The sequence below is a fragment of the Chrysochloris asiatica genome, unplaced genomic scaffold, assembly GCF_000296735.1.
Source record: "Chrysochloris asiatica unplaced genomic scaffold, ChrAsi1.0 scaffold00106, whole genome shotgun sequence".
Classification (NCBI taxonomy): Eukaryota; Metazoa; Chordata; class Mammalia; order Afrosoricida; family Chrysochloridae; genus Chrysochloris; species Chrysochloris asiatica.
Genome location: NW_006408624.1, coordinates 2,444,998 through 2,470,499, shown reverse-complemented (window position 1 = coordinate 2,470,499; position 25,502 = coordinate 2,444,998). Strand labels below are relative to the sequence as shown.

Here is a 25,502-nt window from a genome sequence, read left to right as displayed (position 1 = left end):
TGACCCTGCTGGTTATTTAAAATACCGGTGGCATAGCCCTCAGAATCACAGCAATTCAAACCACCACAGCACGACAGACAGACGAGTGGCGGTTGAGTGGTTGCTGTTAAATAGGAATCTCCTTGTGCTAGGGTCCTTAAGTCTGACTCAAAGGCGGGATTTCTGTCCTTGGATGTCAATCAAGAGGCAGAAATGCAGCAGGGGTGACTGGGTTGTAGTGAGATGCTTTGGGCTGGGCTTGTGGGTCTCTAAGTTGGTTGACCCTGCCTCTAAGCCAAGATTCAATGGTTAGGGCTAGGAAGGCGCTCTCGCGTTGTCCAGGGTAAGTAGGACAGCCTGGCCGGCTCCTGCAGTATCTTCCTGCTAGGCAGCATCTCCTCATCAACCCGGTCTCCAGACACCTCTCACCCTGCCGCTCCGTGGTCTGGGTTTCATTTAACACCTTCACTAGGTCTGCGCAGTTGTCGCATGTCGTTTAGCTGCCGTCCTCCATGATAGAAGCCTTCACGCTCCCTCCATTACATAATATTCCTTTCATTGATATACCTACCATATGCAGTTAAACAGAGACATTTCCTAATCTAGCTTTTTGAGAATAGTATAAATGGTTTTTGATTCATGTCGGTAAAACAGTGGTTCTTAACCAAATGTATATATCAGAATCACCTAGGGAGTTTTCTTTTTTAATGAATATGATTAGACTGCATTCCCAGAGTCTTAAGTAAGTTTGAGTCTTAAACATAGGAATTATTTTTTAAACATCCCAAGTCATTCTTTCAGTCATGATAGTGAATCACCTCTTTACAGTGTTCCATTTTAGAGAATTAGAGCCACCAAGCTCCCAAATAGCTAAGTCAGAAATTTAGGCATCATTTAGTGTTAATAAAATTTTATAAACTTGGAATCATTTTGAATTTACACAAAAGTTGCAAAGATAATAGTTTTCTTTCTACTTTTTGCTCAGTTTTGCTTAATGTTAACATCTTACATAACCAAGGAATAATTTGCAAAACTAAGAATTCAACATTGGTATTAGCTAAACTCCAGACTTAAGATCTCACTAGTTTTCCAATTCATGGCCTCTTTTCTAGGATACAAGCCAGGGTGCCACACTGTACTTACTGAGCATCATTTTCAATGTCTTTATCTCTTAACCTTCACATAGTCATCAAGTTCTGACATTTCTGCTTCTTAAATCTTCATCCTCATTATCCTGGTTCATTCCTCAACATTTCTTTCTTGGACTATTTTAATAGCCTCCTAACTTCTCTCAACCTTTAACCTCTACCCTCTCCAGTCCTTTCTCTGTACTCTTAAAAAAATGTTTGATCACTGTTTTCATTCAAAACTTTCTGCCTAGTTCTCCATTGCTTATAGAACAAAGCCCAGTTTTTTTGGTTGTGCTTCATAATTCTCTGCCATCCTAGCTCATCAGTCTTCTTTTACCCTTCTACACCTTGAAGGGCCCATGTTCCAATAGATTGTATTGAGTCATAATGCATACAGTACACTGATATTTTCTGTTTTCCTCAATGGATTTTTTAATGCTGGCTGTATCCTAAATTGATTTCCTGAAGTTTGAAAAATCCTTGAACTGCACTCAGTGAGTCTTTACCACTCTTGATTAAACACTGCTCAGAATGGTCTCTGGATTGGTTCCCATCAGCTTTCAAGTGATTGATACACCGAGAAAATGTGTCCTCTCCCAGGATTTGAGGAGTAGGTTCAAGAGCTATGAGAGCAGCTGTTTTGCCTCAGGGTAGGGGAGCTCTGCCCTGACTAATAAGAGATTGCAAATGTCCACAAAGAACCTCAGAAGAAGAGCATGCTGAAATGGATTGAGAAGATTTTGGTGTTATCAGCTGAGCAACAGAGGCTGGGGCTGCTCAGCTTACATCTGTACTAATGCCTAAAACCCAAAGCCCTTTTCACTGTGTGTCTCCTTGCCTTGGCCCTTTGACTTCAGAGCAATAGTGCCAAGCAGAAGAAACAGGGGCAGTCTCAGGATTCTTTCTAGATGTCTGCTGGCTGCTTAACTCCTGTGTGTGTGAGCAAATGAGTGAATTCTGTGCATGTGTGTGTGTGTGAGGGAAGAACTTGCAATTTGATCTTACCTTCGTGAGGTTTAAGGAAGGGAAGGGTTTCAAAGACTGCCCTTATTTCTCCCAGAGTACAATGATCCTTTAAAAGAAAATAGGGAAATACTTTCTATAAATTAGTATGAACTCTCAAATCTCGTAACAAAAATCATAATGTTTAAGTCTAAATATTCTCCATTTAATGTACAGCTTCTTGCTCTGCGAGAAAGAAGGTGTATAAACTAGCCATGTACACTTTTTCTTTAATCATCTACTTTTCCTTAGAGCTAAACCAAACTAGTCATAGGCTAAAACACAATTTGTTTTGCTACTGGGGGTGCGGAGAGAAACTTAATGGGAAGAATTGAACACTGGGATATCATTAGATGCGTCTTATGCCACCTTGGTCTCCACACTGTACTGCTTTCTCAGCACTGTTAATGAACTTGGCATATGCTGCAGTAGTAGAGTCCTGGGACCCGGGGGCTGGAAGGACCTGCTTCCCCTTATGGGTCAGGTTTGTAAGCCACTGCAGAGGGTCTTGGGGTACAGTGGAAATGGAAGGACCTATGTGTCTCACTCTGTGACTTGGAGCAAATCACAAGCTAGTTTCTTACTCCTAAAAGGGACTTGAGAATGACATGGCTAACTTAGGAAAAATTGTTCAGCTCTAAATTCTTGGTAAGTTTGAGATGCCTGTTAGGCAATTCAGTGGAGACATCAGGCAAATTGTTGCATATTCAAGCCAAATTCAGGGAGAAGTCTGGACTGAAAATATAAATCCAGGTGTCAGCAGTATTAGTTCTTGTTAGTTGATGTTGAATCTGTTTAAACTCCTGGTGACCTTCATAAAATTTGGAAGCAGATCACCAGGCCTATCTTCCAAGCACCTCTGAGTTAGTTGGTTAGTAGTCAAGAACTTAACTGTTTATGCTACCCAGGGATTCTTTAGACGGACAGCATTATATAGATATTTAAAGCCATGGGACTGAATGAGATCATCTTGGGAGTGTAGATAAAGAAGAGAAGGCCCTGAGGATAGAATTGGAACCAATAAGAGGAAACCAGAAGTTGGGAACCACAAAGAGGGCAAAAGAGCAAGTGGTCAGCCGTATCTGATGCTCCCGTTAAGTCCATAAAAAAGGCCTTTGAGTTTGGCATTGTGGTTACTAATGAATGACCTTGGTAGGTGGATTTCATTAGATTCATGAGAATGGAATCCACATTAAAGTGAGTTGAAGAGTGAATTTGGGGTGAGCAAATGGAAGTAAACAACATTCTTATCAAAGGAGAAAAGATTGAAGTTGTCAAGGATTTCATTCTTGGATCAACTATCAACACTCACGGAAGCAGCAGTCAAGAGATCAGATGATGTATTGCATTGGGCAAATCTGCTGCACAGGAACTTTTTAAAGTATTGAAGAGCAGAGATGTCAGCTTGAGGACTAAGGTGCGCCTGACCCAAGCCATGGTATTTTCAATAACCTCATATGGATGCCAAAGCTGGACAGTGAATAAGGAAGAGCGTAAAAAACTTGATGCCTTTGAATTGTGGTGTTGGACGAGAATACTAAAATTGCCATGGACTGCCAAAAGAACCAATAGATCTGTTTTGGAAGAAGTGCGACCAGAGTGCTCCTTAGAGGCCAAGATGGCTAAACTTCGTCTCTCATACTTTGGACATATTGTCAGAAGGGAACAGTCGCTGGAGAAGGATATCATGCTTGGTAAAATTGGAGAAAAAGAGGAAGACCCCCAATGAGATGGATCAGCCAGGTGGCAGCATTGATGGACTCAAGTGTGGCAGCAGTAGTGAGGTTGGCCCAGGATCGGACATTGTTTTGTTTTGCTGTGCATGGGGTCGCTATGAGTCGGTTCCGACTCGATGGCACCTGACAACAACAACAACAAAATGGAAGTAACGTATAGCATTCAAGCATTTTAGCTTCAAAAGAGAGCAAAGAAATGGGGTAAGGATTTATAATGTTGCTATAATAAAACCATTATTTATTAAGTTTAATATAGATCAGACACCATGTTAGGGTTATCTCATCAAAAAAATTTTTTTGCATTTTATTGTGCTTTAGGTAAAAGTTTGCATAGCAAATTAATTTTGCATTGAGTTCATACACAGATTCTTGCCACATTGATTGTGATCCCTACAATGTGTCTGCATTCTGCCCATTTCTACCATGGGTTCCTTGTTTCATTTTGTCTGGTTCTCCTGTCCCTCCTATCTTTGATTTTGGGAAGACAATGCCCTTTTGGTCTTTTATAATTGATTGTGCTAAGGAGCACATTCCTCAATAGTCTATTTGGCTGAAAGGAGGATGGCTTCACTTCCAAGTTAGAAGGTTGTCCTAAGGTAGGAGTCTTGGGGTTTCCTCCCATCTGTCAGACCAGTAAATCTGTTCCTTTTTATGAATGAGTTTTGTTCTACATTTTTCAGGCATTCTAACCTCACAACTTTCTTTTGTGTTTCTGATCAGAGCTATAGGGATTAGTAGCCAGGCACCATCTAGTTCTTTTGGTCTCAGGTTGTGGCTGTGCTTTAAGTGGTAAATGATCTAGTAGATGATGAGGGAGAGGCTGATGATAATGAAGGAAAGAAAAAAATGGCTGAAGAGTAAAGTTCTGAAGACAGGAAAACTAAGTTATCCTGGTCCTCTTAATGCACAACACATAGTCACCAGCATTCACACTGACACACAGAGAACCAACACCACCAGTCATGTTCACACGACACATAGATCTAATAGCCAAACTAACATTGACACATAGGCCCATCCAGTAGCTAATACACATACAGACCCACCAGGATTCACTTAACACATACACACACAACTAACAGTCATGCTGGCAATCCAAATAGACCCACCAATCCCCTCTCACAGAGATACCCATAACCCGCTTCTGGACTTCTTCCCATCCCCATCCTTCCTAATTCCCAGGTCTGTCTCTCCCTAGTGACCATGCCCTCTAAGGAAATAAATCCAGTTCTGAGCTGAAGAAGGACAGGGAGGACTTCATATCCACAAAAAGATTTTATTAAGAATGAGAAAGCAATTTGAGAGTTGGGAAGGTACATTGACTGCAGGGTCAAGACAAACAACAGCAAACGGCAAGTATAAAATCCCAGTGACTGCTTCAGGGTCCCTGACATGCCTTCTTTCCCTCCCAGCCCACCCACAGCCCTTTGAAGTAAAAACCTTCTCCATCCTGGTCCAACTGAACATCTTAGTACATAAGCAGAAACAAAAGCCACCAACTCAGTGGGATAAATACATTGCACTGGACACTTTAAAACTTTCAGATTTAATTACAACATATAAATAAATAGGACACACAACAATAGCATTGTGAAAAGCAGCCTGGGTTCAAGTTCTGCAATTTGTGCTTTTTATTCTTTGTTCCTTGAGGGCCCCCTGCCCACTTCTGTCCAAGAATGGGAAGGATCCAGACAGCACCTCTGATTTGTTAGCACTCCCTCCTGCCATCAGTGAAAAAAGAAAGGCCTTGGCCCCTAACAGTAGCCACTGCTGCCCAGGCACTCACATGGGCAGGGCTCTGCCCCATAAGCCAGACTTTGCCATGCCAACTTCCTGACAAAGCACTTCTCAGCAACCAAAGGTCAGAAAATTGCACACGTGAGGCAGACTTAATCCAGATTACCACAGAGAGGCCACCCCACTGGCTCCAAACCAGATCCCTAACTCAGGTTTCTGGATGAATGCTCTTTTCCTGGTCTGACCTCAGCCCCAACTCTGCCCACCCCTAGGTGGGCAGTGTTAGACCTGGGGAACCCCTAAGGATGTATAGGGGACGTGATTATTTCCGATGTTTGGCATCCTTTTCTGAAGTCTTGGTGTCACTGTGCCCACTGCCTGCACTGCTTAGAAACATCTTGTCCAGTCCCTTGAGTGACTCCAGCAAGTAGTTCTGGAAGGCAGTGAGGGCAGCACATATGGCGGGCCCTCCAAAGCCGTGTGTGATGAGACTAAAGTGCGTCAGGCAACTCTGCACACCAGGCTCCAGGATGAGTGCTGGGCGGCTGTTGCCCAGCGGCGAGCGGTCCTGTGCCATCAAGTCTGCAAACTCCTTGCAGATCTGCCTGATGGGGAAGGGAAGGTCAGAAGTTAGAGGACAGAAATCTGAGTCCAGAGAAGAACTTACATGTGATGGGCACTTTATATATAACACTATATAGATGATTGCTGACCCAGCAGCCTACAGATGATAATCAGACCCATTTTACAGAAAAGGAAACTAAGGTTCAGAGAGGTATTGCCCAATATCATACAGTTAGAAGCCCATGCTAATAACCCCACAATTTCTGTCCTTGCTGAAAATACCTAACCCAGTGCCATCAAGTTGATCCTGACTCACGGCGACCCTATGTTACAGAGTAAAACAGCTCCAGAAGGTTTTCTTGAAAAATCTTTGTGGAAGCAGATAGCCAGGCCTTTCTTCCATGGTGCTGCTAGGTAGGTTTGAACCACCAACCTTTCAGCGCTAAGTGCTATCAAGTTGATTTTGACACAAAATGACTCATGTGACAGAATAGACCTGCCCTATAGGTTTTTCTGGGCTATAATCTGGTTACAGTGGCTCTTGTAAGATAAGTACTGGATTGCAAACCACAAGTCAGCAGTTCAAGCCCACCAGCTGCTCCTCAGGAGCAAGATGGGGCCGTCTCCTCCAGCAAAAACTTAAAAGCCTTGGAAACCCAATACAGGGTCGTTATGAGTTGGAACTAACTCGACAGCACTGAACAACAGCAATATGAAAGCAGAGCACTAGATCTTTTCTACTGTGGAGCGACTGGGGTGGGCTCAAACCACCAAGCTTTGAGTTAGCAGACAAGTGCTAAAGTGTTGTGTCATCAGAGACCTCTTAGTTGATGAGTTCAAACCACCTGCACCATCCAGAGACCTCTCCTTATTGGTGTCCTGTCCATATTCAAAGTCCAGCTCAAAGCTGCAGGAGGTTTTCCTTGATCCCCTCTCCCATTCTAAACACCCAGTGCTTCACAGAACTTTATCTTTGAAATTAGTAGAGAACAATCCAAAATCTGCTTTGGATAAATGAAACAATAGTTCACAGTGAACATTGAGGACTAGGTCCCCATTGTATAGACAAGGAAACAGGTTTCAGAGAGGTTAGATGACCTGAGGAAGCGACGGAGCAGGCTCTGAATCCAGCTCCAGCTAGTGGGTCATTATTCATTTCTTTGTGCATCCTGTGTATAGCTCAGGCAGGAGGATGTATCACCATGGAACCTGGTCAGCATCTTAGATAGGCTAGAACCCAGGAAGTGCTTGATGAGTTAACTCTCTTGCTCTAGCCAGCTCAAAGGTCTCTCCATTTAATGGTGCCATGAGCCTGTGACTCCTATCCTGCAGAGGGCACTTGAGGAAAGCATGGAGCTGTGATTTGAAGGGTGACATGAAATGCGTCAGGTAGAGTTGTGTTCTAAGCAGAAGACTTCTCCCCCAAGTGGTGAGGACAGGAGAGAGTGAGTAGATTAGGTTAAGGGTGTGGGGAGTCCTCAGACTGTATTTTATCCTAAAATTCATGGTTTTCAAAACTCCTTTCTACCTCCTTCCCCATCCCTTCTTCCCCTCCTTTCCTCCCACCCCCTTTGCTTGCAATGGAAACCCTTTCTAAAAGATTAAGTCTTGTTGGAAATACCAGTCTGTAAATCAGGCCCTGAGGCATTCCCAGTGCAAGAACCTAGTTTGAGAAATCAATGGGAAGCTATTAAAGATTCCTGGGCAGGGGAACTGGTGTTGGGGAGGGAAAGAAAGGTGCTTGGGTGAAGAAGGTCCAACCAGGAGAGAGATGAAGAGACTTGAGCTGGGGTGGTGATGGAGGCAGCATCAAGACTTGCAGAGGGATCATGTATAAAGTGAGGACAAGGGAGAGTCAGCCTGGGGGCTTAGGTAGGTTTTGATGTCCCTGATGGAGAGCACTGGGGCACATGGGCTAATGGGAAACATTCAGGCAGGGAGAGCAAGACCATGGAACCTCAGACTCACGACAGGACTGGGACTGATAGTGCCATGGGGCAGTGACTAAGGGTCCTCATACACAGGACCTATATGAGACACATTTTATGCTGATAAATAGAACCCAGGTATAGTCATATGTGGTGTGTCTACATGTATGCCCACCTGTGCTTATGGAGAGCACCATGTATGTCTGAGCATGCTGGACATGATGCCTAAATATACTATGTGTGGGACCCATGTGTGCCTGTGAATGCATATGTGCACCCCCTGTGAGTCTAAGCATGGAGCCTAGGTGTGCCTGTGTATGGTGCCACCATACCTGTACACAGTGTGGACATATGTACACAGTGTCACCATGACTGTACACAGTGCCACATATACATGGTGTCCTCGTGGGTGATGCCCACTGTGCCCACGTGTGGTGTCTGTGCACAGCACCCATGGCAGTTTGTTCCCACACATGGCACCCTCACTCACTTGGCAGCCAGCAGCATGCTCTTGCGGCTGTGCAGATCCCCAGGGTCAGCGTGCTGTCGGCACAGGTACTCAGCAGCTGCCTTGGCTGGGAACTCGGTCTCACAGACATAGCCGAAGTCTCGGGCCAGGTGCACAGCCTCTCCTGGGGGTGATGGAGGCAGAGAGATGAGCTGTCACTACTGCCAAGTGTACAGCCTGGAGCACAGCCTTGAACTTCCAACCCCCTAGCCAGGGCACCCTGTCTCATTCTGTTTCTGTAGATGCTGTCCCTTATTTCCCTCCCCCAGCCTAACCCCGGTTCCCATTCTATTGCCCCCACCTTAGAGCCATCAGGGGTGGCAGCTGAGTCCACTGTATCCGAAAGCCAGGGCTCAAGATCACCAAGTCCAGAGTACAAGTCACCAGCCACCAAGGAAAGGGGCCCTCATCCTTCTCAGCCCTTTAACATATCCAAACTCTGGCCACTCCTCCTCCATACACACCACACACGTCATGTGCACCATTACATACAGGTAGCACAACATTCACACGAATACACACACATGGTAAGACACAGCCGTAGGCAGTAGAGACAGTCACACACAGCCACACAGAACAACACACTTCTGCTCACACCCACCCTCGGACCTCACTCACCCTCTACCAGTGAAGTCAGCAGCGTCACATTGGCAGCCTTGCGCCGGCCTGCTGGCAGGTTGAGCCCAATCTTCTCTAGGCGTTCCCGTAGGCACCGACCCCCATTCTTGGACTTGGCCCTGACATGCACATAGAGAGGCAGACACACACACACAACTAAAACAAGAGAGAAACATGTAGACCACGAGACCCCCAACAGGAACTTGCTGCTCCCTCCAACTCCTACTGAGGCTGGATCTGGTACTGGGGTCTCTTTCAGCATGGTCTTAACCTCTTCCTGACCTCACTGGTTTTGTAGCCAAGATGAAGAGGGAGGAGGGACCCAGCATCCAGCTTCAGGAACATAGGTGGGACACAATAGACCAATTACCTTAGGGGTTATTTTTCCCTACCTTAGCATACCAACTGGACCATACACAGCTACCCAGGAACAAATAGACCTATGCAGAGATACACGGACATGCCTGCAGACAGACAGACACATGGGGAGACAGGTACACACACAGTTACCAAGGGACAGCCACACCTAGACAGATAAACACAGAATTAGGGCCATGGATACATTGTTGTTGTTAAGTGCCGTCGAGTCGGTTCTGACCCATAGCGAGCCTGTGTAGGGTTTCCAAGGAGTGACTGGTGAGCTTGAACTGTTGACCTTGCAGTTCAACCTGACCTTGCAGTCCAGAGCATTAACCCACAGTGTCACACCAGGACTCAGGGATACAGAGACATACACATTAATACAGAGCCATACTCAGAGACACACAGATAGGTGTGTTACACACTCAGGGACACAGACACACCCATACAGGATCCCAGGAATCTCTAAACAGACACTTATGGACTCACATAGTCACTGGGATGCTGAAGGAGACCAAGGATAAGGAGATAACCCAACAGGGGCAAAAAGGTAAAGACATGTGCAACATTCATATACCTTGCTCCAGATGCATACACAATTTCACATACACAACAGGAAACATTCTAACCAACAAATCTCCAATAAAAATAAAAGTTCAGACTCACAGACACATATACTCCTAGCCATCTCCTAACACACACACATCAAAACTCACAACCCCAAAGTAGTAATACCCTACACAGGAACAAGGACACATAACAGTGAGAGACATACACAACTATGAAAGTCAATCGTGGACTCCTATGTTCTCCACCCCATACTTTAGAGAGGCCTATGCTACCTTGGGGAATGAGCCCTGGGTCTTGGTGGTCCCTTTCCTGGGGGAAAGGGTGGAAATGTTACTTCCTCTTCCCTAGGCCATCCTAGTCCATACTTCTCAACATGTGTGAATCTTCAATCCCTTCTCTGTGCCCAGGTTGCTTCTCTCCAGCCTCCACCACCACCTTTAAACCCACAGCTATGGGAGCTAGCAGCTGGAGATCAAGGCCTGCCCCCAGAGCATACAGAATCTTGGGTCCCATGTCTGCCCTCCTCTCCCAGGAGGCAGAAATGATGCTGGGGCCTGAGGTGGGGCTGAGCCCCTCTCCAGCCTTCTTAGATGGTCCAGAGAAATCAAGGATTCAAGTTTCATGGGCTGGGCTTCCTACCTGCGGAGGACACCCCCCAGGAGGGAGGCATTGAGGCACTCAGGAGGCGAGAGTCGCCGCTGCACCTCCCCCACGGTCACCTTGTACTTGGATGTTGAGCTGAGCAGTGAGAGCCGGCCAGGCACAGAGCAGAAGACCTCACTGGGGTTCGTGATGCCACCAACCAGGCTGTCTTTGGCCAATGAGAGGACTGAGAGGCTGCTTGCTTTGGAAGGGATAGGGACTATGGAGGAAGAGCAAGGAAGGGAGAGAGAAGACACTGAGTTAGGGACCACAGGACATGAGAACTAACCACCTGGGAAATGAACATGGCGATGAGCACCAAACTACAATCAGATTTCAATGTCCCCAGGTCTTTGAGGGAGGCACCATTCTCTGGGCTTTACAAAGAAAGAAACTGAAGCACACAGGTTAAAGTGACTCCTACAAGTTCACTCAGCTATTGGGTGGTAGAAATTTGGACCCAGAACTTAAACCCATGTTCCCCTTCACTGAGTCAGGAAACCCAAACCACTTCAGCAATCTTAAGAGTTTGAGCATGTGCAGTCAAGAGAAGGAGCTGGGAATAAGGAAATGGAGTCGGATTTGGGAGGTGATTACTGGGTCATGGCAGTAGATCACCAGATCACCCCTTCTTGTTCTCCACCTCCACCGCTCCCATCACCCAGATCAGGGAGGGGTCTGTGGACTCTAGACTCCCAGGGAGGTTATGGCCCTATTAGGCCTCCAGTACTGCCCTCTTGCCTGTCAAGTCACTCAGATGTCCAATGAGACCTTCCTTCCTCCCCCAAATACTCCAATTTTCTATGAAGGGCATGGAATGAATCTGGCAAGCCAATTTTCTAGGACCTACCTAGATATTCTTGGCTTAAAGGAAGTCCTTCCTTCAGCTTGACCTCCAACCTCCTGCTTAGCCTCAGGGGAAGAGTAGAATGTTGGGGCACTTGTTTCCTCAAAAGTAGACCTGGTTGTGTAGTGGGTTAAACACTGAGCTGCTAATCACAAAGTTGGTGGTTCAAGCACACCAGCCATTCCTTAGGAAAAAGATGAGACAGTCTGCTCCCATAAAGATGTACAGTCTCCAAAACTCTAAGGAACTCTACCCTATAGTGTTGCTATGAAATTGTTTCCACTCAGAAATCCTTTGGCCTTTTCTTCTTTCAAGGAAATGAAAGCTTTGGTAGAAAAGGCCTTGTGGTAAGATCAAGGGGGCGGTTCTGGGGCTAACAATTCTGAGCACTTGCTATTTGACCATTACCATACTATGTGCTTAGGAGCCTTAATGGCGCAGTGGTTAGCCACTTGGCTGCTAACAAAGATTAATCTGCAGTTTGATCCAACCAGCAACTCCTTGGAAGAAAATAACCCTGGTGATCTGCTCCTATTTGCAGCCTTGGCAACCTTGTGGGGCAGTTTTACTCTCTTCTATAGGATCACTATGAAACAGAATCAACTTAAGGCTACAAAACAACAACAACGTGCTATGTGCAGATATTTATAATCTCACTAAATCCTTAAAGCAACTCTTAATTATTCCCATTTTACAAATGAATAGACTGAAGTCCGGGGAGGTAAAGTAGTATGTCTGAGATCATACTACTGGTAGGATAAGAACCAGGCACAAGCTTAGGACTGTGGTTTCAAAGGCAGGGCTCTCAGCCTTCTAGCCATTTGGTAAACTTTTGCTAAGCACCTATATGTCAGGCACTGTGCTGGGCCTCAGAAATACAGAGGTAAGCAAGGCTGACCTGGACTCCACCTAGTCAAGTCTCTCCTTTCATTCCCTCTCTGGATGAGCAGTCTCACCCAGAAATCCCAGTGAATGCCCTCTACACCTTCCTCTCCTACCACAGCTCATGTGCTGGCTAGTGGCTATCCAGGTATTGGATAGCATAGCTCTGGGAAGCCTGCAGACGGAAGCAGCCTATGTAAAGGAACTACTTGGCTGATTTAGAAATAGACAGAATGTTGTCAGAATTCTCTCAGATTTTTCTTTTTTTCTGGAGAAGTCAAAATTCTGGATTTTCATGTGGAATCTCTGGATTTTAAAACATTGGTAAAAGAAGACCTGGTGGCACACACAGTTAAGCATTTCACTGCTAACTGAAAGGTTAGCAGTTTGAACCCATCTAATGGCTCTGCAGAAAGAACCTGAAGTTTCCATGAAGATTGTTGTTGTGTGCCATCAAGTCGGTACCAACTCATAGCGACCCTATATAGGGTTTCCGAGAGTAGCTGATGGGACATTCTATTCTGTCACATAGGGTTGCCATAAGCTGAAAATGAATCAAGGGTCCTCAACAAACAATAATAGCTGTTTCAAATTTTTCAAAACACAGCACAAGCAACCTGGCCCCACAGAATTGCTCCCTGTTCTGTCTCATAGGCCTTCTCTTCTCCACTTACTGAGCAGGCACCATCCGCTCAATTCAAGCATCATTAGCTCTGCATAGTCCTCCAGACCCTTCTGTTCCAGCTCCCTCTCACCACCTACCCTTACCACAGTGAACCTTCATTGTCTGTTTACACATCTATGTTCCCCACAACTTGAGACTCTCAGGAGCAGGGTCCTGGCAAAAGTGGGCATGAGAAAATAAGGAATGAATGAGTAAAGTAAGGTCCTGGGCACCTGAAGTGGGAATGGGATGATGTGCTGCAGTCCAGATGTCCCAGGCTCAGAGAGTGAGAAGGAAACCTTAGTCCTTTAACAACTGATGGTAAAACTGCTCTTCCTCCCTGGACCCCCACTTAGACACCAAGGAGGGGCCAAACTATCAGAGAAGGGAAAAGTAGAGCATTGAGGGGCCAGCACAAGCCCTACCCCTTCTCCCTCCCTGTCAACCCCCACCCCAGGCAATTCCCTGTCCTCAAAGCAGGGTAAGAATTAGGGTGTGGCAAGTGAGACTCTCACCTGAGTGCAAAATTTAAGGAGACACCAATCAATTCATCAAGAAAAATAGCATTTTAATGTAATTTTTTTTAATCAAAATTTTATAATGTAAAAGCTCCATGATGACTAAAACATCTAATTTCTAAGAGAAGATGGTGTTGAATTTACAACCCTGCCTCACTCTTATCATGGCCTGCCCCAGAGTGAGAAACAAAGTCGGCCTGACTCAACAGATGCACTAATACTGACCCTAACATAACATCTCTGAGCCCTGTCCCTGCCTAGCATCATCTTTCAGGTCTCTGAGAGTAAGTTTCTATCCTATCCCCAGGTTCCCTCTTCACTTGGGAAGTACCCCTCTGCCTTGAGGGGACTTTGGGGAGGTGATAGAACTACTCTATATCATGATTGTTTGGATGGTTACAATTGTCTGCATGACAAACAACATTTGTCAAAATTCACAGATCTATATATCTATAAAGGGTGCAATGGACTGTATGTAAATTATGCTTCTCCCAAATCAAACCCAACTCACTGCTGTCTAGTTGATTCTGAATGATAACCTTACTGGGAAAAACAGAACTGTCCCATAGGGTTTCCAGGGTTATAATTTCTATGGAAGCAGACTGCCACATCTTTTTCCTGAGAACTGGCTGTTAGGTTTGAACTCACCGACCTCTGGTAAATAGTCGAACACTTAACCACTGTGCCACCAGGGTGCCTGAAACTTTGTAATAATATTATTACAAATTGATGAATTAAACATGAAAGAAGAGCAGGGTGAATATCCTCTCTCCTATCATCCCTCGCCAGAGGGAGTGGCCAGAGGAACAGAAAATTCTACCAGCAGCCTGAGTTTCCTCCATCCAACTTCTTTTATAACCAGGGCACCCTTAGACCAGTTCCTGTGAGAAGGGAGAGACCAGAGCTGGGTGAGGCTGTTATGTACAGACAAATGGACATATATGAGCACACATGCATTACAAAAGTAAGTTCACACAAAAGCCAGATGCCCCTGTGATAGGGTACAGCAATGAAATTGTTCATGTGTACACTTACTCATTCAACATATACTGCGCCCCAGTTACATGTTGTTGTTGTTAGGTGCCATTGAATCAGTACCAACTCATAGCGACATTATGCACAGCAGAAAGAAACACTGCCCGATCCTGGGCCAACCTCACTACTGTTGCCACACTTGAGCCCACCGATGCTGCCACTTGGCCAATACATCTCTCTGGGGGTTCTTCCTCTTCTTCTCTGACCACCTAACCAAACATGATATCCTTCTCCAGCAACTGGTCCCTCCTGACAATATGTCTGAAGTATGAGAGATGAAGTTTGGCCATCCTGGCCTCTAAGGAGCACTCTGGCTGCACTTCTTCCAACACAGATCTGTTGGTTCTTTTGGCAGCCCATGACCCTTTTAGTATTCTCCTCCAACACCGTAATTCAAAAGCATCAATTCTTCTACAGTCTTTCCTATTCACTGTCCAGTGATAGTGGATGACCTCGCATGCATATGAAGTTATTGAAAATACCATGGCTTGGGCCAGGCGCACCTTAGTCTTCAAACTGACATCTTTGCTCTTCAACACTTTAAAAAGGTCTTGTGCAGCAGATTTGCCTAAGGCAATATGTCCTTTGATTATCTTGACTGCTGCTTCCATGAGTGTTGACAGTTGATTCAAGAAGAATGAAGTCCTCGACAAATTCAATCTTTTCTCCATTGATAAGTATGTTGTGTATTGGTCCAGTGGTGAGGATTTTTTTTTTTTTACACTGAGATGCAATCCATACTGAAAGGCCGTGCTCTTTGATCTTCGTCAGTAAGTATTTTCAGTCCTCTTCACTTAAACGGGTAGAATATATATGCCCTCTTTGAGCATTATAGGAATGTGGATATGGATATCTACAAATGCTTGGCTCCTATTGATATCTGTAAGCATAAAGTGTGTGCTGGATTCATGTATGCACTGTTGTGAGCGTCTTTTGAATCAGTCTGATGCATGGCATCCCCATGCATAATGGAACAAAGTGCTGAGTTGTGGTTCAGAACATTGTGATCCACAGGGTTTTCAATGGCTAATTTTCAGAAGTAGATTGCCAGCCTTTTCTTCCTATTTTTCTTAGCCTGGAAGTTCTGCTGAAACCTGTTCAGCATCACAGCAACACGCAAGCTTTCACTAACAGACAGGTAGTGGCTGCCCATTAGGTACAATGGCCAGGAATTGGCTCTCCTACATGGAAAGAGAGAATTCTACCACTGACTCACTATTGCCCCCTTATGCAGGCATAAGTGTAGGTGCATCACATGTATATATGTGGATTCCAGGGGTGGCACTGTGGGATCATCATTGAACTGCAAACCACAAGGTTGGCAGTTCAAACTATGAGTGGAACCGACTCGATGCCATTTCACAACAACAATAACAATACAAACATCAGACCTCACTGCTCCCCCTATCTATTCCCTTTACTTCAGAATTTTTTCCTCAAAAATAGAAAGGAGAATGGAGCCCAAGGTTTGTGAAGCACATGGGTGAAGGAAGGGGTGGTCTTGGGGTTAGGAATTAAGCTAGCACAGATTGCAAAGCAGAGGCACTAGTTTTTGTCTGTACCATGGAGACTCCTGACTCTGGGGCTGGCCTGCTCATGGATATCTTCCTGCTCACACATGCAGAAGCCGTTCACATACACACATTCCTACAGACACAGCTCCCAGTTACTCAACCTGTCAGACAAGACTCTCACATACGCAAGTCTACACACACACTCTATCCACAGCTGATAGCTATGGTCTGATCACAGAATCTGAGAAATGTGCCACAGACTAGTCCAGAAAGTTTGTTAAAATTGCAACTCCTTCTAGAGAAAACAAAACCTTCATGACCTGGGGTCAGGCAAAGAGTTCTTAGATGCAATATGATCCATAAAAGGAAAAAATGATAAGTTAAAACATCACCAAAATTTTAAATTTTTGAACCTAAAAGGGGGAGTGGGGAGACTTTGAAAATACAAGACAAACTACATTTGAAAATATTTGCAAATCATATATCTGATAAAGAATGTATCCAAAATACATAAAGAACTCTTACAATGAATAAAGAACACCATAGAAGAAATGATGCATTTGATCTATGGTGTTGGAGGAAAATATTGAAATTACCATGGACTGCCAGAAGAATAAACAAATCTGTGTTGGAAGAAGTACAGCCAGAATGCTTCTTAGAAGCCAGATGACCAGACTTTGTCTCTCATACTTAGGACGTATTATCAGGAGGGACCAGTCCCTGAAGACGGACATCATGGTTGATAAAGTGGAGGGTCATCAAAAAAGAGGAAGACCCCCAACAATATGGACTGGCACAGTGACAGCAGCAATGGACTCAAATGTAGCAATGATTGTAAGGTTAGCACAGGACTGGGAGTGTTTCGTTCTGTTGTACATAGTGTTGCTATAAGTTGGTACTGTCTCAACAGAACCAAACAACAACAAAAGCAAACATCTCAATAAGGTGGTAAACAATCCAATTTAAAAATGGGCAAAATATTTCGACATCTCCCTAAAAATGATATGTTGTTGTTGTTGTTAAATATCGTTGAGTCGAATCTGACTCATATAGGGTTTCCAAGAAGTGGCTAATGAATTTGAACTGCCTACCTTGTGATTCAAACCGACTTTGTGGTCCAGTGCTTATCCTACAGCGCCACACCAGGACTCCAAAAAAGTGGTATATGAATGGTTAATAAGCATTTGAGGAAGTGCTCAACATCATTAATCATTAGGGAAATGAACATTAAAAATATAATAAGATACTACTTGTTAAGTGTCTTCAAGTCTGTTCCAACTCATAGCAACTCTGTATATGGTTTCTGAGGAGCAGCTGGTGGGTTTGAACTGCTGACCTTGTGGTTAACAGTCCATTGCTTACCCTGCAGTACCACACCAGGAATCCTAGAATGGCTATAATCCAACAGACAGCACCAAGTGTTGGCAAGAATGTGGAGAAACTGGAAAATAGTAGTCATTTTGGAAAGCAGTTTGGCAGTTTCTTTTTAAAAAATTAAATACACTTACCTTATAACCTAGCAACTCCACTCACAGGAATTTACCCAAGAACAATCAAAACCTATGTCCATACAAAAAGATGTATGTTTGAATATTCACAGAAGCATTATTCATAATAGCCAAAAAATAGACATAACCCATGTCTATCAAATAATGAATTCCACCATTGCTTGTTGAGTCAATTCAACCCATAGTAGAACTGCTTCATGGAGTTTCTGAGGCTATAAATCTATATGGGAACACATAGCCTCATGTTTCTCTCTTAGAGCGGATGGTAGATTTTGACCTTGCTGTTAGAAGCCAGATGCTTTGGATAACCATAGTTTATGACAGACAATAAAAAGGAAGAAAAATAAATGAACTGCTGATATATACTGCAACATGGAGGAATATTAAGCTAAAAAGCTAGATTTTTTTTAAAAGTCTATATACGATTCGATTTATATGAAACATCCAAAATAGGCAAGTTTATAGGCAGCAAGCAGGTCAATGGTTGCCTGAGACTTGGGATGAGAATGGGGATTAACTACAAATCAGATGATACAACTTTTGAGGGTGACAGAAAATGCATTTTGGTAACGATTATACATGTCTTATGATTTACGAAAAATCACTGAATTGCAGCTACTTGGTAATAACTAAAAATTAATAATTGTTCAGCTGAATTAGTAAAGAATGTTCATCTTGATCATTGCACTCTTTTAAAGAGTTATTATATGAGATCAAATTGAGAACAATAGCTCTAAAGCACAGATGAGCAGTATATAGGGCAGTGAGTCTAAATCAAAGGTGTGAAGTAATATGGGGAGAGATATTACTTGGAGGCACAACATGGAGAAAGTAACTAAAGTCATTGAATCAGACATGCAGAAATTGTTGAATGGGCTTATGATTTGCTGTGTACATATTCACTAAAAATAAACAATTTTTTTTTTTTTAAATCATTGAATTGGATTCTTACAATGGGTGAGTTTAGGTATGTAAATCTTAACTCAATAAATCAGTTGTAAAATGCAAGTTTGGGGCTACACTTCCCGGGATTCTCCAGAAAATTTGCATTCTTAACCAGCAAGCCAGGTAATTCTGATGCATCTGGTTCCTTAAATGACAAGCATCCCAAATCTGATGGAGGCAGGGTGGGGAGCACACAGGAGGAAGGCTTACCAGAAGGGCAATGTTGTTGTTGTTGTTGTTTTTAAGTGCTGTTGAGTCGGTTTGACTCATAGAGATCCTGTATAGGGTTTCCCAGGAGCTACTGGTGAGTTTGAACCCCCAACCTTCTGGTTAAAACTGACCTTGAGGTCCAGTTCTTATCCTATAGCACCACACCAGGACTCCAGAGGAGCAGTAACCCTCCCCAAGTCCATCTGAGTGGGACCTGAAGGGTTAGTCTTCTCACCAACAGCCAGCGGACTTCTTTTAAATACAGTTCCTATCAGTCACTCCTCTGTTTCTCTATCAAAGTCCAAATTCTATCTACACAGGCCGAGCCCTGGTCTTTTCGTTGCTTTCTGGGACAGACAGTAACCTTGGAGACAGAGCTGACAGGAAGGTGAGGTTAGTGAGGAAGTGTCTTATAAGAACATAGTCGGATTGGATTCTGTCTTTATTAAGATCTGGAAATTTTCTTATGGATTTTTGCATTAATTTTTATTTAAAAAAATATTACATTAAGGTATTATTTATCTTGAATATGGAATTTCTTGGTGCCTCCTTACATTTTGTCCCAGAGACAAATGCCTCCCTTACCTTATCCTTGTCCGGGCTCTGCTTGGAGGTTCACTTAGAAGTCTAGTCCCTTACCATTTCCCCACTCCTGCCCTAGAGGTAAGGAGAGCAAGGAGAGGGTGACTACTTATATTAGTCCTTGCTACAGGAGATCCCCCGAGATGGGACAGGGGAGCTCAGGAGAGAGGGAAAGGAGAATGACCTCTTCTGTTCTCCATCTCCAAGTAGGTAACCATCCACTTTCCTCAGTGGGAAGGGAGAATGAATATTTAATTCTCATCACTACAGCACTCCCCTCAAGCTGCAACTGTATAACCTGGAACTGACCACAAGTTTTTATTCCCTCTGACTTTTCCACTATAAGGCATTTGGGCATGCTCTGCCTGTTGTTTTAGGTGCCATAGAGTCGGCACCGACTCATAGCGACCTTATGCACAGCAGAACAAACACTGCCTAATCCTGGGCCAACGTCACTATCACTGCCAAGCTTGAAGCCACTGATGCTTCCACTTTGCCAGTCCATCTCGATAAGAGGTCTTCCTCTGACCCTCCACCCTACGAAACATGATATCCTTCTCCAGCGACTGGTCTCTTCTGACAATATGTCCGAAGTAGGAGAGACAAAGTTTGGCCATCCTGGCCTCCAAGGAGCACTCTGGCTGCATGCTCTGCCTAGTGTGATGAAAATAACTCTCAGCGCATTCTATACCCCTTTCTCCAGTATACTCAGATTTCAAAACTCATCATTCATTCATTCAACTAGCATCCATCGAACACCTACTAAGCCCTGCCCAAATAACCCACATCTAGGAAGCTTCTCAACCCCAGGCACTCACCGCTGGCTTCTCAGAGCTCCTAACTCATCCTGCACAGATCCCCATTCACTGCCTTTTTTGGCCGAAAAATATCAGTTCAGGTCTATCTTCTCTACAAGTCCTGCCTGATCTCTGTGTCCCTGGGGCATGCCTGGGAGAAGTCCCCAAACTGCAGATGACAAATGTGGGATGAAAATGGACATCTCATTTCACCTCATGTCAGCTTCGGGCCCCACCCACCATTCCCAGATCTATACTGTGGCCACAAAGAGGACACAGACCTGGAAGTGTATTGGAGACAGAGGATCTGTCTCCTTTTCGGGACAAGTGCTCACAGTCAGCGAACATTTTACAACAAAGGTCTAGGTCTCAAAAGCTTTCAGACTCCCCTCCCCGCAGCATAGGTCAAGTGGAGGCCCAAGGTCTCCCTGAGGCAGGAAAACCATTTCTAGTGTGGTAGGGCAAGGGTTTCCTCCATTTCTAATCTAAGACCCCATCTGCTCTTGACACAGTCCCCCTCCCCCAGAGGGGAGAAGCTGATGGAACTGAACTGTGGCTGGTCAAGAGTGCCTTTCTATCATTTTAGAGCTCATGATAAGTGGCCATCAGAAGGACCTGGGGGGTGAGGAGGAGAGGGAGAAGGGCTCTAACCCGTAGCCCGAGGGAGGCCCTGAGCTGGCAGGGAGGAAGAACTCTGGAAGTAATCCAAAACGGGATCAGCCAAATCTGCCAAGTGCTCAGGTGATGAGGCTTCTGAGCGCAGGGATCTAGCCCCGGCATCTGCAGTGATGTCCTAACTCCACTCAGCCACCTCCTGTGCACCCACCGCCAAGATTAGGATCACGGGGTGCCAGCTCTACCTCAGCGTTTACGAATCCCAAAAGTGCTGGTCCTGACTCTCTCTTCTTCCCTAGAACAAGGTCAAGCTCTATGTTCCGGAGCCAAGCGGAGAATCAGGCGCTTCCAACTCCTAGGCATCCCTAGCTCTCATCCCTTCCTCCTTTGCTGCAGGGCTTGAGGTTGTGACTTGATGTTTGGGGTGGGGCATCCCTCATTCATGTCCTGAGAGAGCCACCGCACTCCACTCAGTCCTCAGTCACCGCAAGCTGTCACTCGGTTTGGTCAGCATGAACGCCCACGTCCATTATTCCCCATGCTGAACTAGTGCCTACACCGTCCCAGGTAGGCAGCGCACAGCAGAGTTTGGGACAATTTGGGTAGCACTAGTGTTCTTGACTCCTAAAGTGGTGCTGTAGGATCGCAATCCACAAAGTCAGTAATTCAAACCCACCAGCGGCTCCTTGGAAACCCTATACAGGGTGACTCCCTGTGAGTCGAAACCAAAACCGACTCCACGGCACCGCACCTCTGAGAATCCTGGAATTTATGGAAACTGATGTCCTTTAAACGAAACTAATTTTTAAACTGCTGCCAATTCCAGCCCTTTCTTTCAGTGGCCAAGCTCCTGGCCCAGGTCTGGTCTTAAGTGTCAAGGTGTCCAGAGGCATGTCTGATCTTTCTATACTTTCCCCATTGAAGAGGCCTCCAGGCCTCTTCCAAAAATGCAGGGTCTGGTCCTCCTCCAGGAAGTTATGAGTCTAGTTCCCCACCCTTTTGGTCAAGAGGACATCAGTGACTGGGGACCTCCCTGTGGACACAGCCCAGTGGCAAGCTCCTATTAACTGCAGGCACCGTTTATTAAGCCACAGTAGCACCCCCCCCCCCCCGCCAACAAAAAGTTGAGTCCTGGGCAAACCTCTACTCAGACTCTAGACAGCCCAGGTACCTATCTATGTCTTTCCCATACCCACAGTTCTAGATGACCCAGCCCCAATTTCTGGAGTATTTCTTCCAGCTTTCAGGAAAAGCTGTTCCCTCATCTTTCCGCCTTACACTCTAAGCCTTCCAGACAACTCCCAGTTTTAGATAACAGAGCCCCCAGCTCCAGCAAGTCCAGTCTTTCCTCATCTCCTAACATCCCCCACTCCCACCCCCCCACACACACACTCAAGCCTCTCCAAGTAACACCGGAGGGCAGCTGAATTCACTCCTTTGAGAAAACCAACTAGAGCTAAATTCCAATGGGAGCAATATCTGCCCTAGGCACCAGCGCTCCTCCAAATTCCTTCTGGATACATGCCCCAAATCTAAAGAGCCCACCCAGTGATTGAGCCCCCCTCCGGAGTCTCTGTCTCTTCCTTTCTCCCTTTCCCTGACCATTCTTTAGCATGAAAGGTGTATCCACAAAAAATAGTGCCTAGGGCAATTCGTTTTAAATTGCTGACTGCTGTCTCACAGCTGGGAATGGAACCTGCCAGGGCGAATAGCAACTGCTCACTGATGTCCTGCCTTAAGTGGCACCCAGGGCACGTGCTGTATCTGACATACTCTAGATAGACCTCTGCTTGCCACAACTAGAACTCAGGCCCCCAAACCCACTCCCCAGTGGGGCTCACACTCATGGCTTTTGTAGGGCAATGATACACACAAACATCCCCACAAATATATAGAGAAAGACCTTCAGATACCGAAGAATAAACGTCGGGACACAAAAGAGACTCTGACATTCCAAACACCAAAATACCAGATATATCACAAATATGCTCACAGCAACACTTTATGCCCCTCAAATTCTGAGACACCTAGGAAAGTAGGCACAAGGGCCCTCAGAAGCAGGCAGGCCCTGACCCGTGAGCACAAAGACAAACAGTATTAACACACCAACTCCCCTAATCCTAAATGCGTGGAGGCTCCCACGTGGAGAAGAAATCGCCCAGGGAAATGCGGGGGTTCCCAAGGTCCTGCTGGGAAGGAAGTGACAGAAAGTGCTTGCCAGACTCTGAAATGGCAAGTCTGTACTGTGGAAATCATTTACCAAAATCCTATGAACAGCACTCCCATCACCACCTCTTAGGAAACAGGGAAGTGGCTTAACTCGTTCTGCAAATTAACTCCAGCTTCTCAAGAGCGCTGGGAGGCAGAGGCCGAGTCCTCTTTCTGAGCTCTGAGCGGCCAGCTGGAACAGCCGACCGAGCCCGCGGGCTCCCGCCCAGCTCCGGCCACAAAGTCGGGGGCCAACTCCCCAAGTCCGTGCTCAAAAAAAGCCTGCTGTCTCCGCTGTCCCTCCATTTGGGGAGCACTGAAAGCAGGAGTCGCTGGGAAGAAAATGAGTCTGTGCGCCCAGGGCCTGTACCATCGCGTCCTGTTTGTCTCCAGCAGACGCAATCCTTTCCTTACCTTTCTTGATCACAGACTGGTCCAGGAGGCTCATTCCGGGCTCATCCATGGCCTGCAAAGAGAGAGAGTGGTGTTGAGGGTGCGTCTGGACTCCGTTTCCTGTGGCTTCCCAAGCCCCTGTAGCCCCTGGTCCTTGTCTACTCCGCCTACAGCGCACCCTGGTCGCCTGAGGCGACAACGGGAGTGACCTGGAATAGCCTTGGTTACACCATCTGCAAAGGAGCAGGAGTCCTGGGTACCCTACAATGCCGTGCAAAAAGAGAATTATTAATTTTATATGGGCAACTACTCTTTACCCCAGCTGCGGCAGCCTCAGCCGCCTGGGACTGGGCTTGGATGCCCCACGTGGCTCAGTGACCCTGTGGGGAGGGGAAAAAGTTAGGCCCCTGTTATTTACTCCTCCGAAAGTGGCCTCCAGCCATGTCCTCCTCAACGCATCAACGCCTGGCCATTTCTAATCCAAGACTAGGAACTCATCCGCGTCATGAGCGACAAGTGGAGGACTAGGGTAGAAGCTGGGTGCCCACCCTGGCCAATCTCAGACCTCTAGATACTCACCTGCAAGTCCTCCAGGCCGGGCGGTGCCGCCAGCCCTGGGAGGCCAAGGGACGCATCTGTCAGGCCGTGCGCGCCGTCTGCCAGGCCGTGCAGAAGTCGCGGGACGGCGGCGGCGTAGTCGCGGCGCGGGTCCAGACCCAAAGCACGGGCGGGCGGCGCCAGCAGGCCCGGCGGCTCGTCGTGGGCGCGGGTGGCGGCGCGGGGCGCGGCCCAGGCGGCCTGCGGAGGCTGCGGCTGCGCCAGGGGCGCGAGGCCGCCGTACGGGTCCCCCGCCAGGTGGGGAAAGGCTGCAGCGGCGTCGGGCGCCTGGCCATAGGGCAGCGGCGGCTGCGGGTAGGGCGGCGGGAAGTACGGCGGCTGGAAGTCCGCGGCAGCGGCGGCGGCGGGCGTGTGGCAGAGCGGCGGCGCTGGTCCGTAGGCTGCCTGGGGCAGAGATGACAAGCGGGCCCCGCCAGCCCCCGCGCCTAGCCCGTCGGGGCGCTCCTGGGAAAAGAAATGGGCGAATTAAGACTACCCACACGAAGATAACCCCAACTCCAAAGACACTCCAACTACAACCTTTCTCCAGTTGCTGTCCACCTGCTTTTTGGGGCCCCGCGGGCGCGGGAGCCTCAGGCTGGGGACGGCTGTTTCCTTCACGCAGCTTTCTCAGCTGGCGGAGTTCCTGTGGCCCCCTCCCTGAGAGATTTCGTTGGCCCAGGGCAGGAGATACGCGATGTCCGGCCCTCCGCCTCCAAGGTCCTTCCACCCAGTTACACATGCCCGCATTGCTCAGAGACCGGTGTCTACCCACCATGGCGGAGTAAGTGTGCACCAGCATGAGTCGGGTACTTTGAGGCGCGAGGCGTGGCGGCGGTAGAGCCCGCGCCCGACGGCGAGCGCTTGTAGAATGGAGTGGGAGCCTGCACAGCCCGGGTGGTCGCGGCACAGCGGACGGGTACACTCCCGCGGGTGTCGGTCCTCAGCGGTAGGCGCCCCTGGGCAAGTCCATGAGGGCGGGACCTAGACTAGACGGGTCGTCCACGGCCAGAAGAGCACCGATCCTACTTGAAAAAGTCAGTCAACGGGTGTCCAGCACTCTTCCTTCTCTCTGAGAGCAGCAGTCTGCTCCATGCACTCCAATTATAGCAGCGGGGGCGCGCCGGGCCTCCGGGGGCGCGCATTAAAGAGATATGCTGGAACCGCTTTCTCCCTTTTCCCCAGCGGCCACCAAAGAGGGGCGTGGCTTTGCCCCAAGGGGTCGGAATGGGGAGCGTGAATACTTCCGATAAAACTGAACCGCCTTCTCAGCTGGCAGCTCACAGTTGTGAAACAGAGGCGTCAGGACAGGACACAAGAGCCCTAGGTTTATGTCTGGCTGTTTCAAAGTGCCTACTTTGCTCAGGCTACCCGGGGTTGGTAAGCCCCAACGCCAAGTCAAGACTTTAGGAA

At 46.8% G+C, this 25,502-nt stretch overlaps 1 protein-coding gene across 1 annotated transcript; it reads right to left on the bottom strand.

The window, feature by feature from the left end:
- Positions 1-5,906: 5,906 nt before the first annotated feature.
- On the bottom strand, positions 5,907-24,891 carry TFAP2E (transcription factor AP-2 epsilon (activating enhancer binding protein 2 epsilon)). The gene is made up of 7 exons (XM_006867525.1): positions 24,865-24,891; positions 24,072-24,554; positions 23,514-23,565; positions 10,772-10,994; positions 9,203-9,321; positions 8,567-8,708; positions 5,907-6,189 (listed from the first exon to the last, which is right to left on the bottom strand). Exons 1-7 carry the CDS (start codon positions 24,889-24,891, stop codon positions 5,907-5,909), a joined length of 1,329 nt encoding a protein of 442 aa, XP_006867587.1.
- Positions 24,892-25,502: the final 611 nt, after the last annotated feature.